The following is a 16,689-nucleotide window of genomic DNA, read 5'->3' on the forward strand; positions in this document are numbered from 1 at the left end:
CTCTGAAAGCCTTAGATGACCACACTAAAATAGCAATTTAACCCCTGTTACTCTCCATTCCTTTCATCCTTTATTATTCTTCATAGCTTTTATCACCACCTAACATAACATTAGATCCAACCAGTCCATTCTGAAGGAGATCAGCCCTGGGATTTCTTTGGAAGGAATGATGCTAAAGCTGAAACTCCAGTACTTTGGCCACCTCATGCGAAGAGTTGACTCATTGGAAAAGACCCTGATGCTGGGATGGATTGGGGGCAGGAGGAGAAGGGGACGACAGAGGATGAGATGGCTGGATGGCATCACTGACTCGATGGACATGAGTCTGAGTGAACTCCGGGAGTTGGTGATGGACAGGGAGGCCTGGCGTGCTTCGATTCATGGGGTCGCGAAGAGTCAGACACTACTGAGCGACTGAACTGAACTGAACATAACATTATTTATTTATACTTAAGTGCAGTTACTTTAGTAAGTAGATAAATATAGCAGATTTATATATATATATATATATCAGCATATAAATTTATATAAGATGATATATATTGTACATATACTATACAAAATGCAAAAATATATTCTATATTTCCATATAATGGCATATGTATATTTATTGTATTGTTTACTAATATATAATTTATATACCAGTAAAAATTAGACATCACTATATATTTCTATGTCACCATATACATAGTAAATGGCATGTGTTTACATCTCTATTATATTCATATATACATATCCTCCTTTTCCTCATCTGTAAACGGGGGAAACAGCCATTATTAAACATGAAATTATATAAACTTACAACTAAATTAAATTCTGAAAGGTGATACTCAAAATTCATCACTTATTTTACTACATTTCATTATTTCTATGCTCCTGAGAGATCATTTATCCCTGTTTTATTTGTACAATGGAGATAATAGACATGGTGCACTACTGCACCTCTTCCAGATTCCGTGTTCCGTGACTACACCTTGGTAAGCTGAAATCTGACAAGATAATAGTATGTAAACCATGGAAACTGGCAAATGTTAGAAAGCAGAGCTTCCTTTCCCTCTCCACCTAAATAAATGCTTGTTAACCATTTACCAGAATATCACTGAAAGCACTCAGAGAGTGCCTGGCACATGGTAAACGCTATAATGTTTCCATTACTATATTTGCTTGTGCACTGAGTCCAGACGCAGTCTTTTTTTTCTAGGTCCGAGTTAAAAGTGTTTGAAGAACACAGAATTACAAAGAATTAGTGTGCTGAACTGCACCTATTTAATCTTCCCAGTAACTCTAGGTGGAGTCTGTATTATTTATTATCCCCTTTCTACAGACAGAGAAACCGAAGTTCTGAGAAGGTAACAATCAGAATGAGCTATCAATTAGCGGAAGTGAGATTTGAAATCGCAGACCAGTAGCTTTCGCGCGCCCGCGCACTTAACTAACGCACTCTCCTTCCTCTCAAGTTCACCACCCCAAAGGTAACTGCACTTCACGGTACGCGAAAAATAAGTAGGTGCCAGCGTGCTCGTAGTATCTTGGGAAATGTAGTTCACAGGCTCAAGACATACAGTTGTCCAAGAAGGGAGGAGTGGAGAAAAAGGCGATTTTTCGGCTTATAACAAAAGAGCACAGTCAGTTCTCATGCCTCGCGACATTTCAGCCTTTCCGTGCGAGACTTCGGCGGCTTTACTAGAGCCCGTTGCATGCTGGGAACGGCAATTCGCCAGACCCGCTACGTCGGCATGAGTTGCCGGAACTCACGTGGTAAATTCAGGTCCGGTCCCGGCTTCGCGCGAGCCACCGCATTCCACGATGACAGGCGTGGCACACTCTGGTGGCCCTTAGGCATGCGCGACAGACTTTTGGAGCAACTAAGAACCCAAACTGAAAACCTACGACTTCTCACCGGTTTGCGCTCTCGCCGAGGCTTGTGCTGCTCACGAACCGGCCTCCTTGGTTCCTTTTCTCCCCACTCCCAAAGTTGGAGGTAGGCCCTGGGACGCGGAGGACTTGGGTCCCGACTCAAACAGTTGAGGCATGCCTGCACTGTCCTGCCAGTGAGGGAAGGAGGGAAGTTCGCAACAGTGTGGTTTGGGCAGCTGGCATTGGGTAGGCTCCAGACCCAAGGTTTGTTTGGAGAATAGGACCGCTCCTGCGGGATGGGCTAGGGGTGGGGGACGGGGGCGCAGGGGTCCAGATACCGGCGGAGCTGCCTTGAAGGGGGTCTTGTGGTCCTGGTCCCAGTGGGGACTTGGGCTTTGAGGTAATGATGAGGAGGGACCAGTGGTGTAGCCAGAGGGCTGTTAATGGGTAGGTGTGGAGGTTTGGTGAGCTGCGTGGGTGTAGTAGAGGTCTGGTGGGAGTGTTATTGGGAAATCAGTGGGGGCTAATAGGTGTGCTTTAGTCGATGTGTTCATGGGGGCCAGTGGGGATGTGTTCATTAATGAGGGGATGGTAGAATGGGAAACTGGAAGATAATGGGAGACAAGTAGCAGTGTGATCCCTGGGGGACGAATGGAGTTATGACATTCAAGGGGTTAATAAAGAGTGATGGAGCATAGTGATTCAAAGGATAATGGTGAGGCTGTGGAGGGAATAAGAGGTGAGGGTCATGATCAAGGAACTAATGAAGTAGTGATCAAAGAAGAGAGAATGGGAAGATCAAGGGGTATTGTGATCAAAGGATTTTAGTTTGTGATGATGGCATGATCATTGAAGAAGTAATGAGAACAGAGTGAGCAAAGAGAGGGTAATAAGTAAGCTGTTGGGTGTGATCATAAATTGATTATTGGGTGGGGAAACAGGTGGGCAGTGAGGGGAGAATGGTGTGTATGGGGAGATGTATGATTATCAGGGATTAAGGTGAATGTGGTAAGAAGAGTTAACAGGGTCTAGTGATCTGTGAAGGATCAATTGGAGGGCCGAGCTAAAGGGGGTTGATAAATCATAGTAAATGAGAGTTTAATGGGGAACTAATAGACCATGATCCTCCAGGTATTAATGGGGGATGATAAAAGAATTATCGGGCTTCCCAAGTGGCTCAGTAGTAAAGAATCTGCCTGCAATGCAGGAGATGTGGGTTCGATCCCTGGGTCAGGAAGATCCCCTGGAGAAGGGATTGGTTACCTGCTCCAGTATTCTTGCCTGGAAAACCCCATGCACATTGGAGCCTGGCGGGCTACAGTCCATGGGGTTACAAAAGAGTCGGACATGACTTAGCGACTAAACAACAACAAAAGGAATAATTGGGGGCCTAATCATTTCAGGGGAGAGAGATTAAGGAGGTGGGGAATGCAGTGAGCTAGTGTGAGGGTAATAGAGTTAAAGCAGGGGATTAATGGGGCCTAGTAGGGCTTTATGACTAGGGGTAGTGAGGAGAGCTGGGGGTGGTGGTGAGATGTTATTGGGGTTAAGGTGGGCAGAGAAGGGTTGATAGTGAGACTTGCAGGGTTTAATATGTGGAGTGTAAGTGACAGCAGTGGGAGGTGGACAGGGTCAGTAACATCATCTATGTGATAAGTGTTGGGTTTGTGGGACTTTGAGGGGTCTGTTGGCTTAATGGTGGAATCTGTAGGGTGAGCGGTGGAGCCTGAGACCTCAGTAATGGGATCCTAGGCTCGGTGAGCTCAGTGGGTTAGTGACTGGGCTCCAACCTCGCCACCTGTTGAGAGAACTGTCACATAGATCAGATGAGCCTGGTTTAGTTCATGTGGTTCTCACAGCCCTGCAGAGATAGGTAATGGCCCACTCACCTACTTACTGATATGGGGCAGCATCAGCTTACTGTTGGCAGGTCCCTGGGCAAACAGTGTGGAAGATGGGACGGACGTCAAAGGACAAGAGAGATGTCTACTACCGCCTAGCCAAGGAGAATGGTTGGCGTGCCCGCAGTGCTTTCAAGCTGCTACAACTTGATGAGGAATTCCAACTCTTCCAAGGTCCCCATTTTTGGTGGGCAGTTCACTGGGGGATGGGGCGGGCGAAGGAAATAGACAAGTGGGCTAGGTCTACAGAGCTCTGTGTGGTAGGTGGGCTGACTTGGAGGGTCTGTGGGGCAGTCAGGAAGATGGCAGGTACTCAAAAGGATCTGGGCAGCAGGTAGATATGGGTGCTTCCTGGGGGAAAGGGGTAAACTTTGCAGGGTCCCAGGTTGGAGAGGTGGCTGAAGCTGACCAGTGCACCTTCCTGTGTGTGCTCAGGTGTGACGCGGGCAGTTGACTTGTGTGCGGCCCCAGGCAGCTGGAGCCAGGTGCTGAGTCAGAAGATTGGGTGAGTGTGGAGTCCCAGATGGGAGGCTGGGAGGGCAGACTAGGTTGGAGGGTGGACCAGGAGTAAAAACTGAGCTGACACGGACCATGTTGTCCACAGGGGCCAAGGGTCTGGCCACGTGGTGGCTGTGGACCTTCAGGCTATGGCTCCACTACCAGGTGTGTTACAGATCCAGGGGGATATCACCCAGGTGAGAGCATGGCTGGGGGTGTTGGTGTGTATTCTGGACAAAGGCCCTCCCAATCTGGGGTTTGCAGCAAGTGGAAGAAAGAAAAAGACAAAGAGACCAAGAAAGACAGACAGGTAGAGTAGCTGAGAGAAACCAAGAGAGGATAACAGAAGAGGAACAGAGCCAGTGAGTTGTCATCACAGAGAGACAGCAAAAAAATATTCCCAGAGATGGAGTCCAGTCTCAGGCAAAGCCTGAGAATTTGGCTGACCTGATGCTGTGGGCCAGGGCCGTGGTGGGCTTAGAGGGCTGTGGTGGGGATGCTGTGGGGCCACTCATCATCCCTCTCTTCCATAGCTGTCCACTGCCAAAGAGATCATCCAGCATTTTGAAGGCTGCCCCGCGGACCTAGTAGTGTGTGACGGGGCTCCTGATGGTAAACAGCAGGGATTGGGAGGCCAGGCGGGGGGTCCTTTGCATGTTCCTCTCTGTATGTCCCACCTCTGTTGGCTTCTTTTATTGCCTCTCCCCTGCACTGTCAGCTGTTCCCACATCTGGCAACTTCTCCCTACCTCTGTTTCCTGTTCTCTGCCTCTGTCTTCTACTGTTTTGGTTTTATCCACCCTTTTGTCATCTCTCTGCAACTGTTCCATTCCACTCACTTCTTTTTTTTTTAAGTCAGCCATCTATCCATCCATTCAGCACATTTACTGAGCATCTGTTGTGTGTCAGGCACTGTTAGACATGTTGGGAGGATAACATGAATAAAATTCTACTATTCTCTGACCTCATAGAGCTGGTGTTCTAGTGGGAGCAGACAGAAAAGAAACAAATGATTGAATTATAAAGCATGTCAAAAGGTGATAGGCACCATGGGGAAATAAAATGAGAGAGAGGGAGGGAATACCTGGAGGAATTTTAAGTAAAGTGGAGAAGGCCTCACTGCCTTTAGCATAAAGACCTAAAGCAGCCAAGGGAGTGGGCTAGGGCACATCTGGATAAAGAGCAATCCAGGTAAAGTGATTGGCACATACAAAGGACTTGAGGTAGGAGGGTGAAGAGCAAGATCACTGTGGCTGGATCAGAGTAAGCGTGAGAGTGGTAGGAGGTAAGGTCAGTGAGGTGGTGGGAATCAGATCCTCAGGTGGATCTTTCTGGGCCACAGTGGTGACTTTGGCTCCTTCACTAAGACAAGAGCATGGAGAAAGCCATGGGGTGGTTGTGAGCAGAGGAGGGCCATGCCTGATGTGTGTCTTGACAGGATCCCTCTGGCTGCTGTGAGCAGTGTGAGGGCTGAGACCTGGGGAGGGGAGGCTGCTGTAGTCATCCAGGTGAGTGGCGATGGTGGTGGAGATGAGTAGAGGAGATCTTTTGAAAGACTTGAGAAAGTTTACTAATGGCTTAAATGTGGATGTGAGAAGAGATTGGGAGGGGTGTGTGTGTATCAAAGGTAACTACCTTGAAGGTTTTGGCTTGAACAACTGGAAGGATCAGGTGAGATGGGGGAAATGATGGGAGGAGCAAGTTCCAGCAAGAAGGTAAAGAGTTTATTTTTGGATGTGTTGCATCTGAGATGTTCGTTCTGATCTGAATCTGGACTGGAGATAGAAGAAATAATACTCGTGCCTAAGATTGTTTTGAGATTGAAAACGAGTGTCTTAGGGTTAGGAGCTCAGAATATGCATCCAGTTGGCAGATGTAGTCATTTGCATGCAGAACCTTAGCAGTAAGAGAGCTTGGTAAATGTTTTTAGCGCTCTAACCTCTTTGGGACAGGAAGATAGCTAGACTGTATGGCCCCCTAATGCTGTTCCTCTTGCCACAGTAACCGGCCTCCACGATGTTGATGAGTATATGCAGGCCCAGCTCCTCCTAGCTGTGAGTAACCCTGGCTGTCCCTACCTCAGTTTGGCCCCCTCCTGGCTGGCTGTATCTCAGCCTTAGCCATCTGTCCTGCCCATAGGCTCTGAATATTGCTACACACGTCTTGAAGCCAGGGGGCTGCTTTGTGGCTAAGGTAAGTCTCAGGGAACCTGGTAGGGGGTAGAGAGGAGTCCCCAAAGTTCATCCTCATGCCTCCATCTCTGCCTCCCCACCCTGCAGATCTTCCGAGGCCGGGATGTGACGCTGATCTATAGCCAGCTGCGTGTCTTCTTCTCCAGCGTGCTCTGTGCCAAGCCCAGAAGCAGCCGGAACTCCAGCATTGGTCAGTGGGGTAGAGGGGCCGGGCAGGGGTTTTGAATCTCAGAGGCCCATCCCACATGGAGTGGAGGCAGCAGTTGCCCCTCACTCTACCTTCTCCCCATAGAGGCCTTTGCTGTCTGTAAGGGTTACGACCCCCCTGAGGGCTTCCTGCCGGACCTGACCAAACCCCTGCTGGACCACTCTTATGGTGAGAGCCCTGGGCCCCATCCCTGGGGAGAGTTTGTCTGCCAGTGAAATTTTATGTCCCAGGAGGGCCGTTAGCCCCACGCCCGGCTGAAACCCTGCCCCTTAAGGGAATGCTGTCCCAAAGGGATCTTCAGCCCCACCCTCTGAAAATTCCACCCCTGTAGGGGTATTTTGATCTAGGAGGATCTTCAGCTTAGTTCCCTAGTGATGACTCTTAGACCTGGTGAAAGTTCTGAGTCCTACCCCAAGGGACACTCCACCTGCCTAAGGAGTTTCTAGCCTAGGAAGACTCAGTCACACCCCCAGGTAGAAACCCCACCTCTGTGTGGGAATTTTGTCCTGTGAGGGCCTTCAACCTGGCCCCAGAGGGAAAAAGCACAGGGCTGCTTTTGTGTCAAGCATGCTTGAGTGAGACAAAGTCCAGGCAGTGTATGGCAGGTGGCCATAAGTGCAGTGGGAGAAAAGCAGGTTGGGGAGGGCTGTTTTAGAATGAGTGATCATGGAGGGCTTCCCTGAGGAGGTGATCTGAACCAAATGAAGGATTTCTGGTGCAAGAGTATAGAGAGTAGCTGGTGGATATGTGAGGGAGGCCTCCGTACCCATCTGGGGTGCAGCCTGAGTCACAGCTGACCCCAGACACCCTGGCCCTGTCTTGTCTCATCTGTCCCTGCTTGTCAGATCCAGATTTCAACCAGTTGGATGGCCCCACCCGCATCATTGTGCCATTTGTGACCTGTGGGGACCTGAGCGCCTATGATTCAGACCGCAGTTACCCACTGGACGTAAGTGCCCTGTCAACAGTGGGTTGGATGGGGGGTGCTGTCCTCTGTTCCCAGGTCCTCACAATGTGTGTGAGGACCCTCCCAATGTGTGTCCCTGCAGCTAGAGGATGGTTCAGAATACAAGTACACTCCACCCACGCAGCCCCCCATCTCACCGCCCTACCAGGAGGCCTGCGCATTGAAGAAGAAGGGGCAGCTGGCCAAGGAGATCTGCCCCCAGGACTGCCCCATGAGCACAGTGGACTTGTTGCCCCAGTCCCTGGCCACTCCACAGCGCTACACCCTGCAGACGTCTGAGGTCTGAAAACATGGACCCAGAGCCCTCAGTGCCCACAGTGACCCCCTCTTCATGTGCTTCTTTCTGCCCCAAATCATGTGGTATCTGGGACAAACTTCTGTTTCCTAACTCCCAATAGCTATAAAAATCAATGGGTAAAACCAAGTATAGTGAGCAGAAAAGCTTAACCAAATATCTGAGTCTCTCTTCTTTTTCTTGGGTAGGTGGAAGACAGTGGAGTGACTTGCTCATCTTAACACATGAAGGTAAATTTGCCTTTTTAATCTAAGAATTTGAGTAAACAGCATCTTTAAGAAAAAACTGAGTAAAATTCTACTTTTTTAAATTTTTACATCAACTGGTAAGATTTCAGTCAGCAGACCTTTACTAAAACTCCTGATGTTATGTGTCAGGAACTGCCTTAATGATTTTACACATTGAGGTACTCAGTAAACATTTATTGAACACATGCTGTGTGCTGGGCATTGCTCTAGATTTGAAGATGAAGCAGGGAACAAAACAGGCAGATACCCTGACCCTCAGAGCTTCTAGTATAGGAAAGAGGTAATAGTTCACAATCTAAATGCAGGAGTTTCCACTCACACATACATGTACTATTTATCTTGCTCTGTGTCCACCCATATATATATAATATGTAAAAGTAACCTGGGATATGAAAAAATTTTAAAGCAAGGTAAAGAGATAAGGGCTTCCCAGATGGTGCTAGAGGTAAAGAACCCACTTGCCGATACAGAAGACATAAGAGACACAGGTTTGATCCTGGGTCAGGAAGATCCCCTGGAGAAAGTCATGGCAACCCACTCCAGTATTCTTGCCTGGAGAATCCCATGGACAGAGGAGCCTGGTGGGCTACAGTCCATAGGGTCATAACAAGTGATACACAAATGAAGAGACTTAGCACATAGCACACAAAAGATCAAGAATTCTAGGGTCTGGCAGTTTGCAGTTTTTAAGACAGTTATTGTGGAAGGTCTCACTGAGGTGATGTTTGAGCAGAGACCTGAAGGAGATGAGGGAGAGAATCCATGTATTAATCTAGGGTAAGAACATTCTAGGGAGAGGAAATGGCAAATGCAAAGGCCCTGAGGTGGAATGGTGGGGGAGCAGTGAGGAGCTGGTTTGCCTGGAACAGTCTGGGCTAAACCTATCAGTGCTGGAGGGCTTCTCATCCTCAGGACACCACTTTAGAGGACATCCCCGTCTGACAATGGCTTTGCAGTTTATTCAGACCAAGTTTACCATTAAAATAAGTAAAAAAGACACCTTAAAAAAATGAAATGGCAGATCACAGTGGGAAAAGATATTTATAATCTGTACATGTATAGTATCCATGATATTTAAAAAGCTGCTATAAATCAATAAGGAAAAGAAAATATGAGAATGCCCAGTAAGTACATGAAAAGCTGCTCTTCAGAAAAATGCAAGCTAAAACTAAAAAGATTAACAACATTAAATATCTGAAAGGACGTGCAGCATTGGAACCCTTGTATATACCAAGGGCAGCATATAATGGTGTAACTGCTAGATAATTGTTAGGAATTATCTGCTAAAGCTGCATGTGTGTTTAGTTCCAGCAAGAAAGGAGTACTTCAATGTTCCTAACCATCCCATTTATAGTACCCCCCAGACTAAATACAGTCCAAACACCCATAAGCTGTAGGATGGATCGTTAAATCCTGGTTTATTCACAGTGGAGAACTACATATCAAAAAGAATGAACATTATATGTTTTATGCATTTTCTGTGAGTTATGGTTCACAATGAAAGTAGAGGAAAAAACTGCACAAAAATGTAGCTGAGAAAACAATGAGTATAGTAGAAGACAGTGGGAAACATATTTTGGTTTAAAACTTCTTTTACTTTGACCTTTTAGTTAGCTGGCAATCTGATAAGGACTCGGAAGCTGTTTGCTGTCAGGAAAACCAGAACTCGAGTTGATGAACTTGTTTTCAAATACCTCATCAACCCATCCTGACAGGCTCTGAGGAGGAACCTCCAGCAACCGCCACAAACACAACAAGGAAAGAAACATCCCGGCGTGCCTGTCTGCACTGTAGGGGGGATTCTTGAGTAGGGTCTTGCCTTTCTCTAAATCTTCCCAGCCCTGTGTCCTGAATATGTCCAGAACTCACCCTGAAAGCAGGGCTTCTTAACCCTGGGTAGAAGTCAGGGGTATTTGTGAACTTAATGGAGGGAAATCAGTTCAGTTTTACTAACTGAAATTTTAGCTTTCCTCCAGAATCTGAATGCTGGCAGCAAATCAGTATTGTAAAGTTACTTTTACAGTAGTAGAAGCAGTGCCTGCAACTTGCCCACCAGTACGTATCAAAGTTACTTGTTTATGTTGTTACAATTTATTACAGTTGTCATGGGCATCTTAAAATATTGGTCACTACTTTGGATAAAATCTTTTTAATTTATTTTTTTATTTTTTTAACTTTTATTTTATTTTTAAACTTTACAAAATTGTATTAGTTTTGCCAAATATTGAAATGAATCTGCCACAGGTATACATGTGTTCCCCATCCTAAACCCTCCTCCCTCCTCGCTCCCCATACCATCCCTCTGGGTCGTCCCAGTGCACCAGCCCCAAGCATCCAGTATCATGCATCGAACCTGGACTGGCAACTCGTTTCATACATAATATATTTTTTTAATTGAAGGATAATTTCTTTATAGAATTTTGTGGTTTTCTGTCGCAAATCAACAAGAATCAGCCATAGGAACACCCAGGTCCCCTCCCTCCCAACTCGCTTCTCATCCCACCCTTCTAGATTGTCACAGAGCCCCTGTTTGAGTCATGCAGCAATTTCCCATTGGCTATCTATTTTACATATGGTATTATTGTAAGTTTCCATACATCTCACCCTCTCCCTCCCCTCCTCCCCAGCCATTTCCTTAGGTCTGTTCTCTACATATGTTTCTCCATTGCTGCCCTGAAAATTAATTCATCAGTACCATCATTCTAGATTCCATATATATGCATCAGTACACAATATTTATATTTCCTCTTTCTGACTTACTTCAGTGTGTATAATCAGCTCTAGGTTCGTCCACCTCATTAGAACTGACTCAAATGTGTTCCTTTTTATGGCTGAGTAGTATTCCATTGTATATATGTACCACAACTTCTTTATCCATTCGTCAGTCAGTGGACATCCAGGTTGCTTCCATGTTCTAGCTATTATAAATAGTGCTGCAATGAACATCGGGGGTACATGTGTCTTTTTCAGTTTTGGTTTCCTCAGGGTACATGCTTACGAGTAGGATTGCTGGGTCATATGGTGGTTTTATTCCTAGCTTTTTAAGGAATCTCCAAACCATCTTCCATAGTGGCTATATCAGTTTATGTTCCCACCAGCAATGCAAGAGGGTTCCCTTTTCTCCACATCCTCTCCAGCATTTATTGTTTGTAGACTTTTTGATGATGGCCATTCTGATTGGTGTGAGGTGGTATCTCATTATAGTTTTGATTTGCATTTCTCTAATAATGAGTGATGTTGAGGATCTTTTCATGTGTTTGTTAGCCATCTGTATGTCTTCTTTGGGGAAATGTCTGTTTAGGTCTTTTCCCCACTTTTTGATTGGGCTGTTTGTTTTTCTGATTTTGAGTTGTATGAGCTGCTTGTATATTTTGGAAATTAATTCTTTGTCAGTTGTTTAATTTGCTATTATTTTCTCCCATTCTAAGGGTTGTCTTTTTACCTTGTTTGTAGTGAATAAGGTCTTATAATTTGATGTACTAATTAAAGTTCATTTATTGTAGCACCTCAATGTTGTTTCATTTTAATATGATACTTTTTCTTTTATTGGAACTGTAATTGACATATTGATATAATATGTGTAATTTGAAAGTATGTAACATAATGACTTAATATATATTGCAAAATGACTACCACAAGTTTAGTTAACATCTATCACATCACATAGTTAGTTTTTTCCTTGTGATATGAGCTTTTAAGATTTGCTCTTGGACTTACCTGGAGGTCCAGTGATTGAGAGTCTGCCTGCCAATGCAGGGGACACGGGTTTGATCCCTGGTCCAGGAAGAGTCTACATGCAGTGGAGCATCTAAGCCCATGCACAACTGCTGAAGCCTGTGCTCCGTAACTACAGAGAAGCCCCCACTCGCCACAACTAGAGGAAGCCCATATGCAGCAACAAAGACCCAGCACAGCCAAATGTAAATTAATTTTAAAAAGATTTGCTCTCTAAGCAACTTTCAAATATACAAAATAGTATTGATAAGTATAGTCACTATGCACTATTACATCCCAGAACTTATAACTGGAAGCTGTACCTTTTTACCACCTTCCCCCATTTTTAGATTCCATATTTAGTATTTGTGTTTTCTGACTTCATTTAGCATAATGCCCTTGAGGTCCATCCATGTAGTCACAAATGGACTTCCCTCATAGCTCAGTCAGTAAAGAATCTGCCTGCAATGCAGGAGACCTGGGTTCAATTCCTGGGTTGGGAAGATCCCCTGGAGAAGGAAATGGTAATCTACTCCAGTATTCTTGCCTGGAAAATCCTATGTACAGAGGGGCCTGGTGGGCTACAGTCCATGGGGTCACAAGAGTCAAACACGACTGAGTGACTAAACCACCACCACCACCACCTTTTTTTTTATGGCTGAATAATACTCTGTCATATGCATATGCCAAATCTTCTTTATCCATTTGTCTGTTGACAAGACACCTAGGTTGTTTCCATATTTTTGCTGTTGTCAGTAATACTACAGGGACATGGAGGTGCAGATATCTCTTTGAGTAGTGACTTCATCTCTTTTGGATACAGACCCAAAAGTATATATTTGGGATCCAGGGATAGCTGGATTATATGTTAAGTTTTGTTTAAATTTTTAAGGAACCACCATACTGTTTTACTTGGTATCCATAATAATTGAGAGAGTGTGTGTGTGTATGCACACGCATGCTTTTAAAAACATTCTATGAAGGAGTTCACAGACTTGATCAGATCAGACGCCATAGGATTCCCTAGAACAAAGTTTTTTTGGGGAGGGGGTGCTGTGTCGCATGGTTTATGGGGATCTCAGTTCCTCAGTCAGGGATTGAACCTGCACCATAGCAGTGAAAGCCCAGAATCCTAACCACTAGGCCGCCAGGGAACTCCCCAGAACAAATTTTTCTTTTTTATGTTAAGAAACCCTTTCTTAAAGGCATGTCAGAAAGTTTGTCATGAGTGCAGTCCTGAATTTACATTTTAGCAAACAGGAGCTGACAGCTACGTAGGCAGGTCTGGTTTCTGCAGCTCACTCACATATCTTTAGAAAATCACCATTCTCTGTGCACACTCCCATCCACTGAGCTCAGGACTACTGACATCTCAGTCTGTAACCCCAGGTGTTTGTACCTGACTTTGTGAACCTGGGAGTGGCCATACCAATTCCAACCCCAGGGCGCCCACACCACAGCTCGTTAATGCAGGAGTCTTCTCATTCATATCAGTATGACCACAGGAATGTCCACACCCAAGTCTGTGTGACTCCAGGAATGTAAAACAGAAGTATCCACACAAAAGGTGGTGTGACATAAGAATATCCACCCCCGTCACCATGTATATTCAGGCAGCATCTACATACAATCAGCAAGAGCCAGGGAGTACAGACAGTCCCATTTGTATAATCCCAGGAGTGTCCTTGTCTCCATTTCGAGCATCAAAAACACAACAGCCTTTGGGAACCTGTGAGCATACTCACCTCAGGCTGTGTCCCTAGTTATGTCCATCCCATCTATATTACATCTTAAGTATGCACCAAAAGTCTCTCTGATGGGAGCAGTGTCTTAATCCCCAGTCTGTGCAAGCCAGCAGTGTCCACACCCCCAAGGGTACAGCCTAGGAGGGGCCCATCTGGCCTAGGCCTGGTCTCTGACCTCTCCAGAGTGCCCACTCTCCACCTGTCTGGCCCTAGTCTTGTGACTTCAGGAGTGTCCACACCCCTCTGTGTGACCCCAGCATTTTCCCCACTAAAGTCAGTTTGTCCACAGAGGTACATATACCCCAGACTGTGTGTCCCCAGTGGAGTACTTAACATTAGTCTGAGTGACTCCTAGAGTGTTTCCACCCCAGTCTGTGATGACAGTAATGTTTATTCTCCACTCTTTGTGATCCCAGGCTTTCCACAACACAACCTGTATTACCACCAAAGTGTACACATTCTGTTCAGTTTGATCTCAGATTTGTCAACTGCCTAGACTGTGTAACAACAATGGGTGCCCATTCCCCTGTTACTGTAACCCCAGGGGTTACCACACCACGATCACTGTCATCCCCCAAAGTGTCTAGAGTGTAGTCCATGTCACCACAGGAGGGTATACACTTCAGTCCGTGTGTCACCTGGAGTATTCAAAACATAGTCTGTGACCCCCTAAGTGTGCATATCCTAAAACTTCTGACCACAGAGCTGTGAAAACTCTAGTGTTTTACAACAGGGGTGTCCACTGCCAAGTATGTCAGTCAGCGGCAGTGCCCATGTTTCAATCTGGGTGACTTCATCAATGGCTGTATTTCTGCCTTTGTCACCCCCTGTGTGTGATGCCAAGAGTCTCTAGACCCCAATAAAATGGAGCAGGACCATATGTCCCTTGCCACCCCCCCACCAAGTCCTCTGCCTGCCTTTTGCCTGTGGAAAGCTACAGTCAAAAAATTCAGAGAAGTGAGAAATACTGAAACAAAAACAGTCAAAGGAGACTAAATAATGTAGTCATTAAGCATAGTCAAGGACCTTTAGTTCTTTCTCAAGGGCTATAGATAATATTCACCATATCCTGTGAGCTGTCTTATAGATACCAAAACCCCAGGTGGAGAAGTCAACCACATGATGACCAGACTGTACCCAGAACATGAGCTGCCACAGTTCTGAGAATTGGCTGCAAAGAAGGGAAAAATTTCACTCTGGAACTATAGATGAACTGTACCTGAAACAACCAAGGTGATGCTAGTCAGGACACTGATGACCAGTTGAAGATGACTGTACTGTTTCTGCTTGTAACTGCCCCCCACTCTGTCTATAAAAGCTCTCCCTTTTATATCTTCATCCCCTGATTGTCAGGGGGTGGAAGTCTGCCTTTGCATAGATGTCTGCCACCCTCCTCCCCACCTCAGTTGCTGGCATCTGAAATAAAACATAGTTTCCTTTCCACCAACCTGTCCTGTTCACTGGCTATTGAGCAGTGAGCAGCCAGATCCCCCCCCACACACACACACTCTCCTTTCGGTAACACCAATGTGTGTCCTGAGGGAAGCACACCCCTAGTCTGCATTACAGCAGCATTCACACCCCAGGTCTCTCACTGTTGACTTTTCACCTCCCAGTCAGTATCCCCTTGCTGCTGTTCAGTCACTCTGTCGTGTCCGACTCTGCGACCCCATGAACTGCAGCACGCCGAGCCTCCCTGTCCTTCACTATGTCCCAGAGTTTGCTCAAATTCATATCCATCAAGTCAGTGATGCTATCTATAACCATCTCATCCTCTGTTGTCCCCTTCTCCTGCCTTCAATCTTTCCCAGCATCAGGGTCTTTTCCAAGGAGTCAGCTCTTCACATCAGGTGGCCAAAATATTGCTTCAGCTTCAGCATCAGTCCTTCAATGAATGTTCAGGACTGATTTCCTTTAGGATTGACTGGTTTGATCTCCTTGCTATCCAAGGGACTCTCAGGAATCTTCTCCAGCACCAGAGCTCAAAGGCATCAATTCTTCAGCACTCAGCCTTCTTTATGGTCCAACTCTCACCATCCATACATGACTACTTCAAAAACCATAGCTCTGACTAGAAGGACCTTTGTCAGCAAAGTGATGTCCCTGCTTTTTAATACACTGTCTAGGTTTGTCATAGCTTTTCTTCCAAGGAGCAAGCTGTCTTTTAATTACATGAAGGCAGTCACGGTCTGCAGTGATTTTGGGGCCCAAGAAAATAAAATCTGTCACTGCTTCTACTTTTTCCCCTTCTATTTGCCATGAAGTGATGGGACCAGGTGCCATGGTCTTAGTTTTTTTGAATGTTGAGTTTTAAGTCAGCTTTTTCACTCCTCTTTCAACTTCATCAAGAGGCTCTTTAGTTCCTCTTTGCTTTCTGCCATTAAAGTGGTATCATCTTCATATCTGAGATTGTTGATATTTCTCCCAGCAATCTTGATTCCAGCTTGAACTTCATCCTGCCTGGCATTTCACATCATATACTCTGAATATAAATTAGATAAAAAAGGGTGGCAATATACAACATTGTCTTACCCTTTTCCCAATTTTGAACCAGTCAGCTGTTCCATGTAAGGTTCTAACTGTTGAAAACCCCATGAGCTGTATGAAAAAGCAGTGTTCCCTAGGAGTGATCATTCCTCAGACTGAAATGCCAGGAGTATCTACACCACAGGGTATGTAATCGCAGGAGGACCCACAGTCAGCCTGTGTTTCTCCAAAAGTGTACACATAATAATATGCATGACCCCAAGATGATCAACTTTCTGTGTGACCACGAGTGGCCACCACCCAGTCTGAATGTCTCCAGGATGGTACACCCTTGACTGTGAGATCAATGAAGTCTCCGTGCCCCAGGATCTGTGACCATTGGGGTGTCACTCCCAAGCCTGCAATTCCAGAACTTTCCACCCAGTGTGGGAACAAGGAGTGTCTCCACCTCAATTTCTCTTGCCCCAAGCTCATTCACTACAGTGTCCATGTCACCCTAGGAGTAGCTGAACTCCAGTCTGCATGAAGCCATGTGTGTCCACATCCCAAACAGTGTGAACAAAGGGGTGTCCACATGC

The 16,689-nt window shown here is 45.8% G+C and overlaps 1 protein-coding gene across 9 annotated transcripts; it reads left to right on the forward strand.

Moving 5' to 3' along the window:
* Positions 1–1,709: 1,709 nt before the first annotated feature.
* Positions 1,710–11,670, forward strand: FTSJ1 (FtsJ RNA 2'-O-methyltransferase 1). Of its 9 annotated transcripts, none has more exons than XM_070365649.1 (13): positions 1,710–1,981; positions 3,768–3,945; positions 4,194–4,263; positions 4,363–4,453; positions 4,790–4,868; positions 6,257–6,309; positions 6,395–6,448; positions 6,535–6,637; positions 6,740–6,823; positions 7,501–7,604; positions 7,705–7,902; positions 8,106–8,147; positions 9,776–11,670. In XM_070365649.1, the coding sequence occupies exons 2-12, from the start codon at positions 3,867–3,869 to the stop codon at positions 8,136–8,138; spliced, it is 948 nt and encodes a 315-aa protein (XP_070221750.1). In that variant the 5' UTR covers positions 1,710–1,981; positions 3,768–3,866; the 3' UTR covers positions 8,139–8,147; positions 9,776–11,670. The 9 variants fall into 9 exon arrangements, with proteins under 9 accessions (XP_070221750.1, XP_070221749.1, XP_070221751.1 ...); XM_070365648.1 differs by having other exon boundaries at positions 3,774–3,945; XM_070365650.1 differs by having other exon boundaries at positions 3,788–3,932; positions 7,507–7,604; positions 7,771–7,902.
* Positions 11,671–16,689: the final 5,019 nt, after the last annotated feature.

This window comes from Bos mutus, chromosome X (genome assembly GCF_027580195.1).
Source record: "Bos mutus isolate GX-2022 chromosome X, NWIPB_WYAK_1.1, whole genome shotgun sequence".
Classification (NCBI taxonomy): domain Eukaryota; kingdom Metazoa; phylum Chordata; class Mammalia; order Artiodactyla; family Bovidae; genus Bos; species Bos mutus.

Bases quoted from the DNA above. Each gene is read 5' to 3' on its own strand.
- FTSJ1 (XM_070365644.1), top strand. From the start codon at position 3,812: ATGGGACGGACGTCAAAGGACAAGAGAGATGTCTACTACCGCCTAGCC. The intron at 3,933-4,193 runs GTCCCCATTTTT...GTGTGTGCTCAG, and splicing joins GGAATTCCAACTCTTCCAAG to GTGTGACGCGGGCAGTTGAC. The intron at 6,824-7,500 runs GTGAGAGCCCTG...CCTGCTTGTCAG, and splicing joins CCTGCTGGACCACTCTTATG to ATCCAGATTTCAACCAGTTG.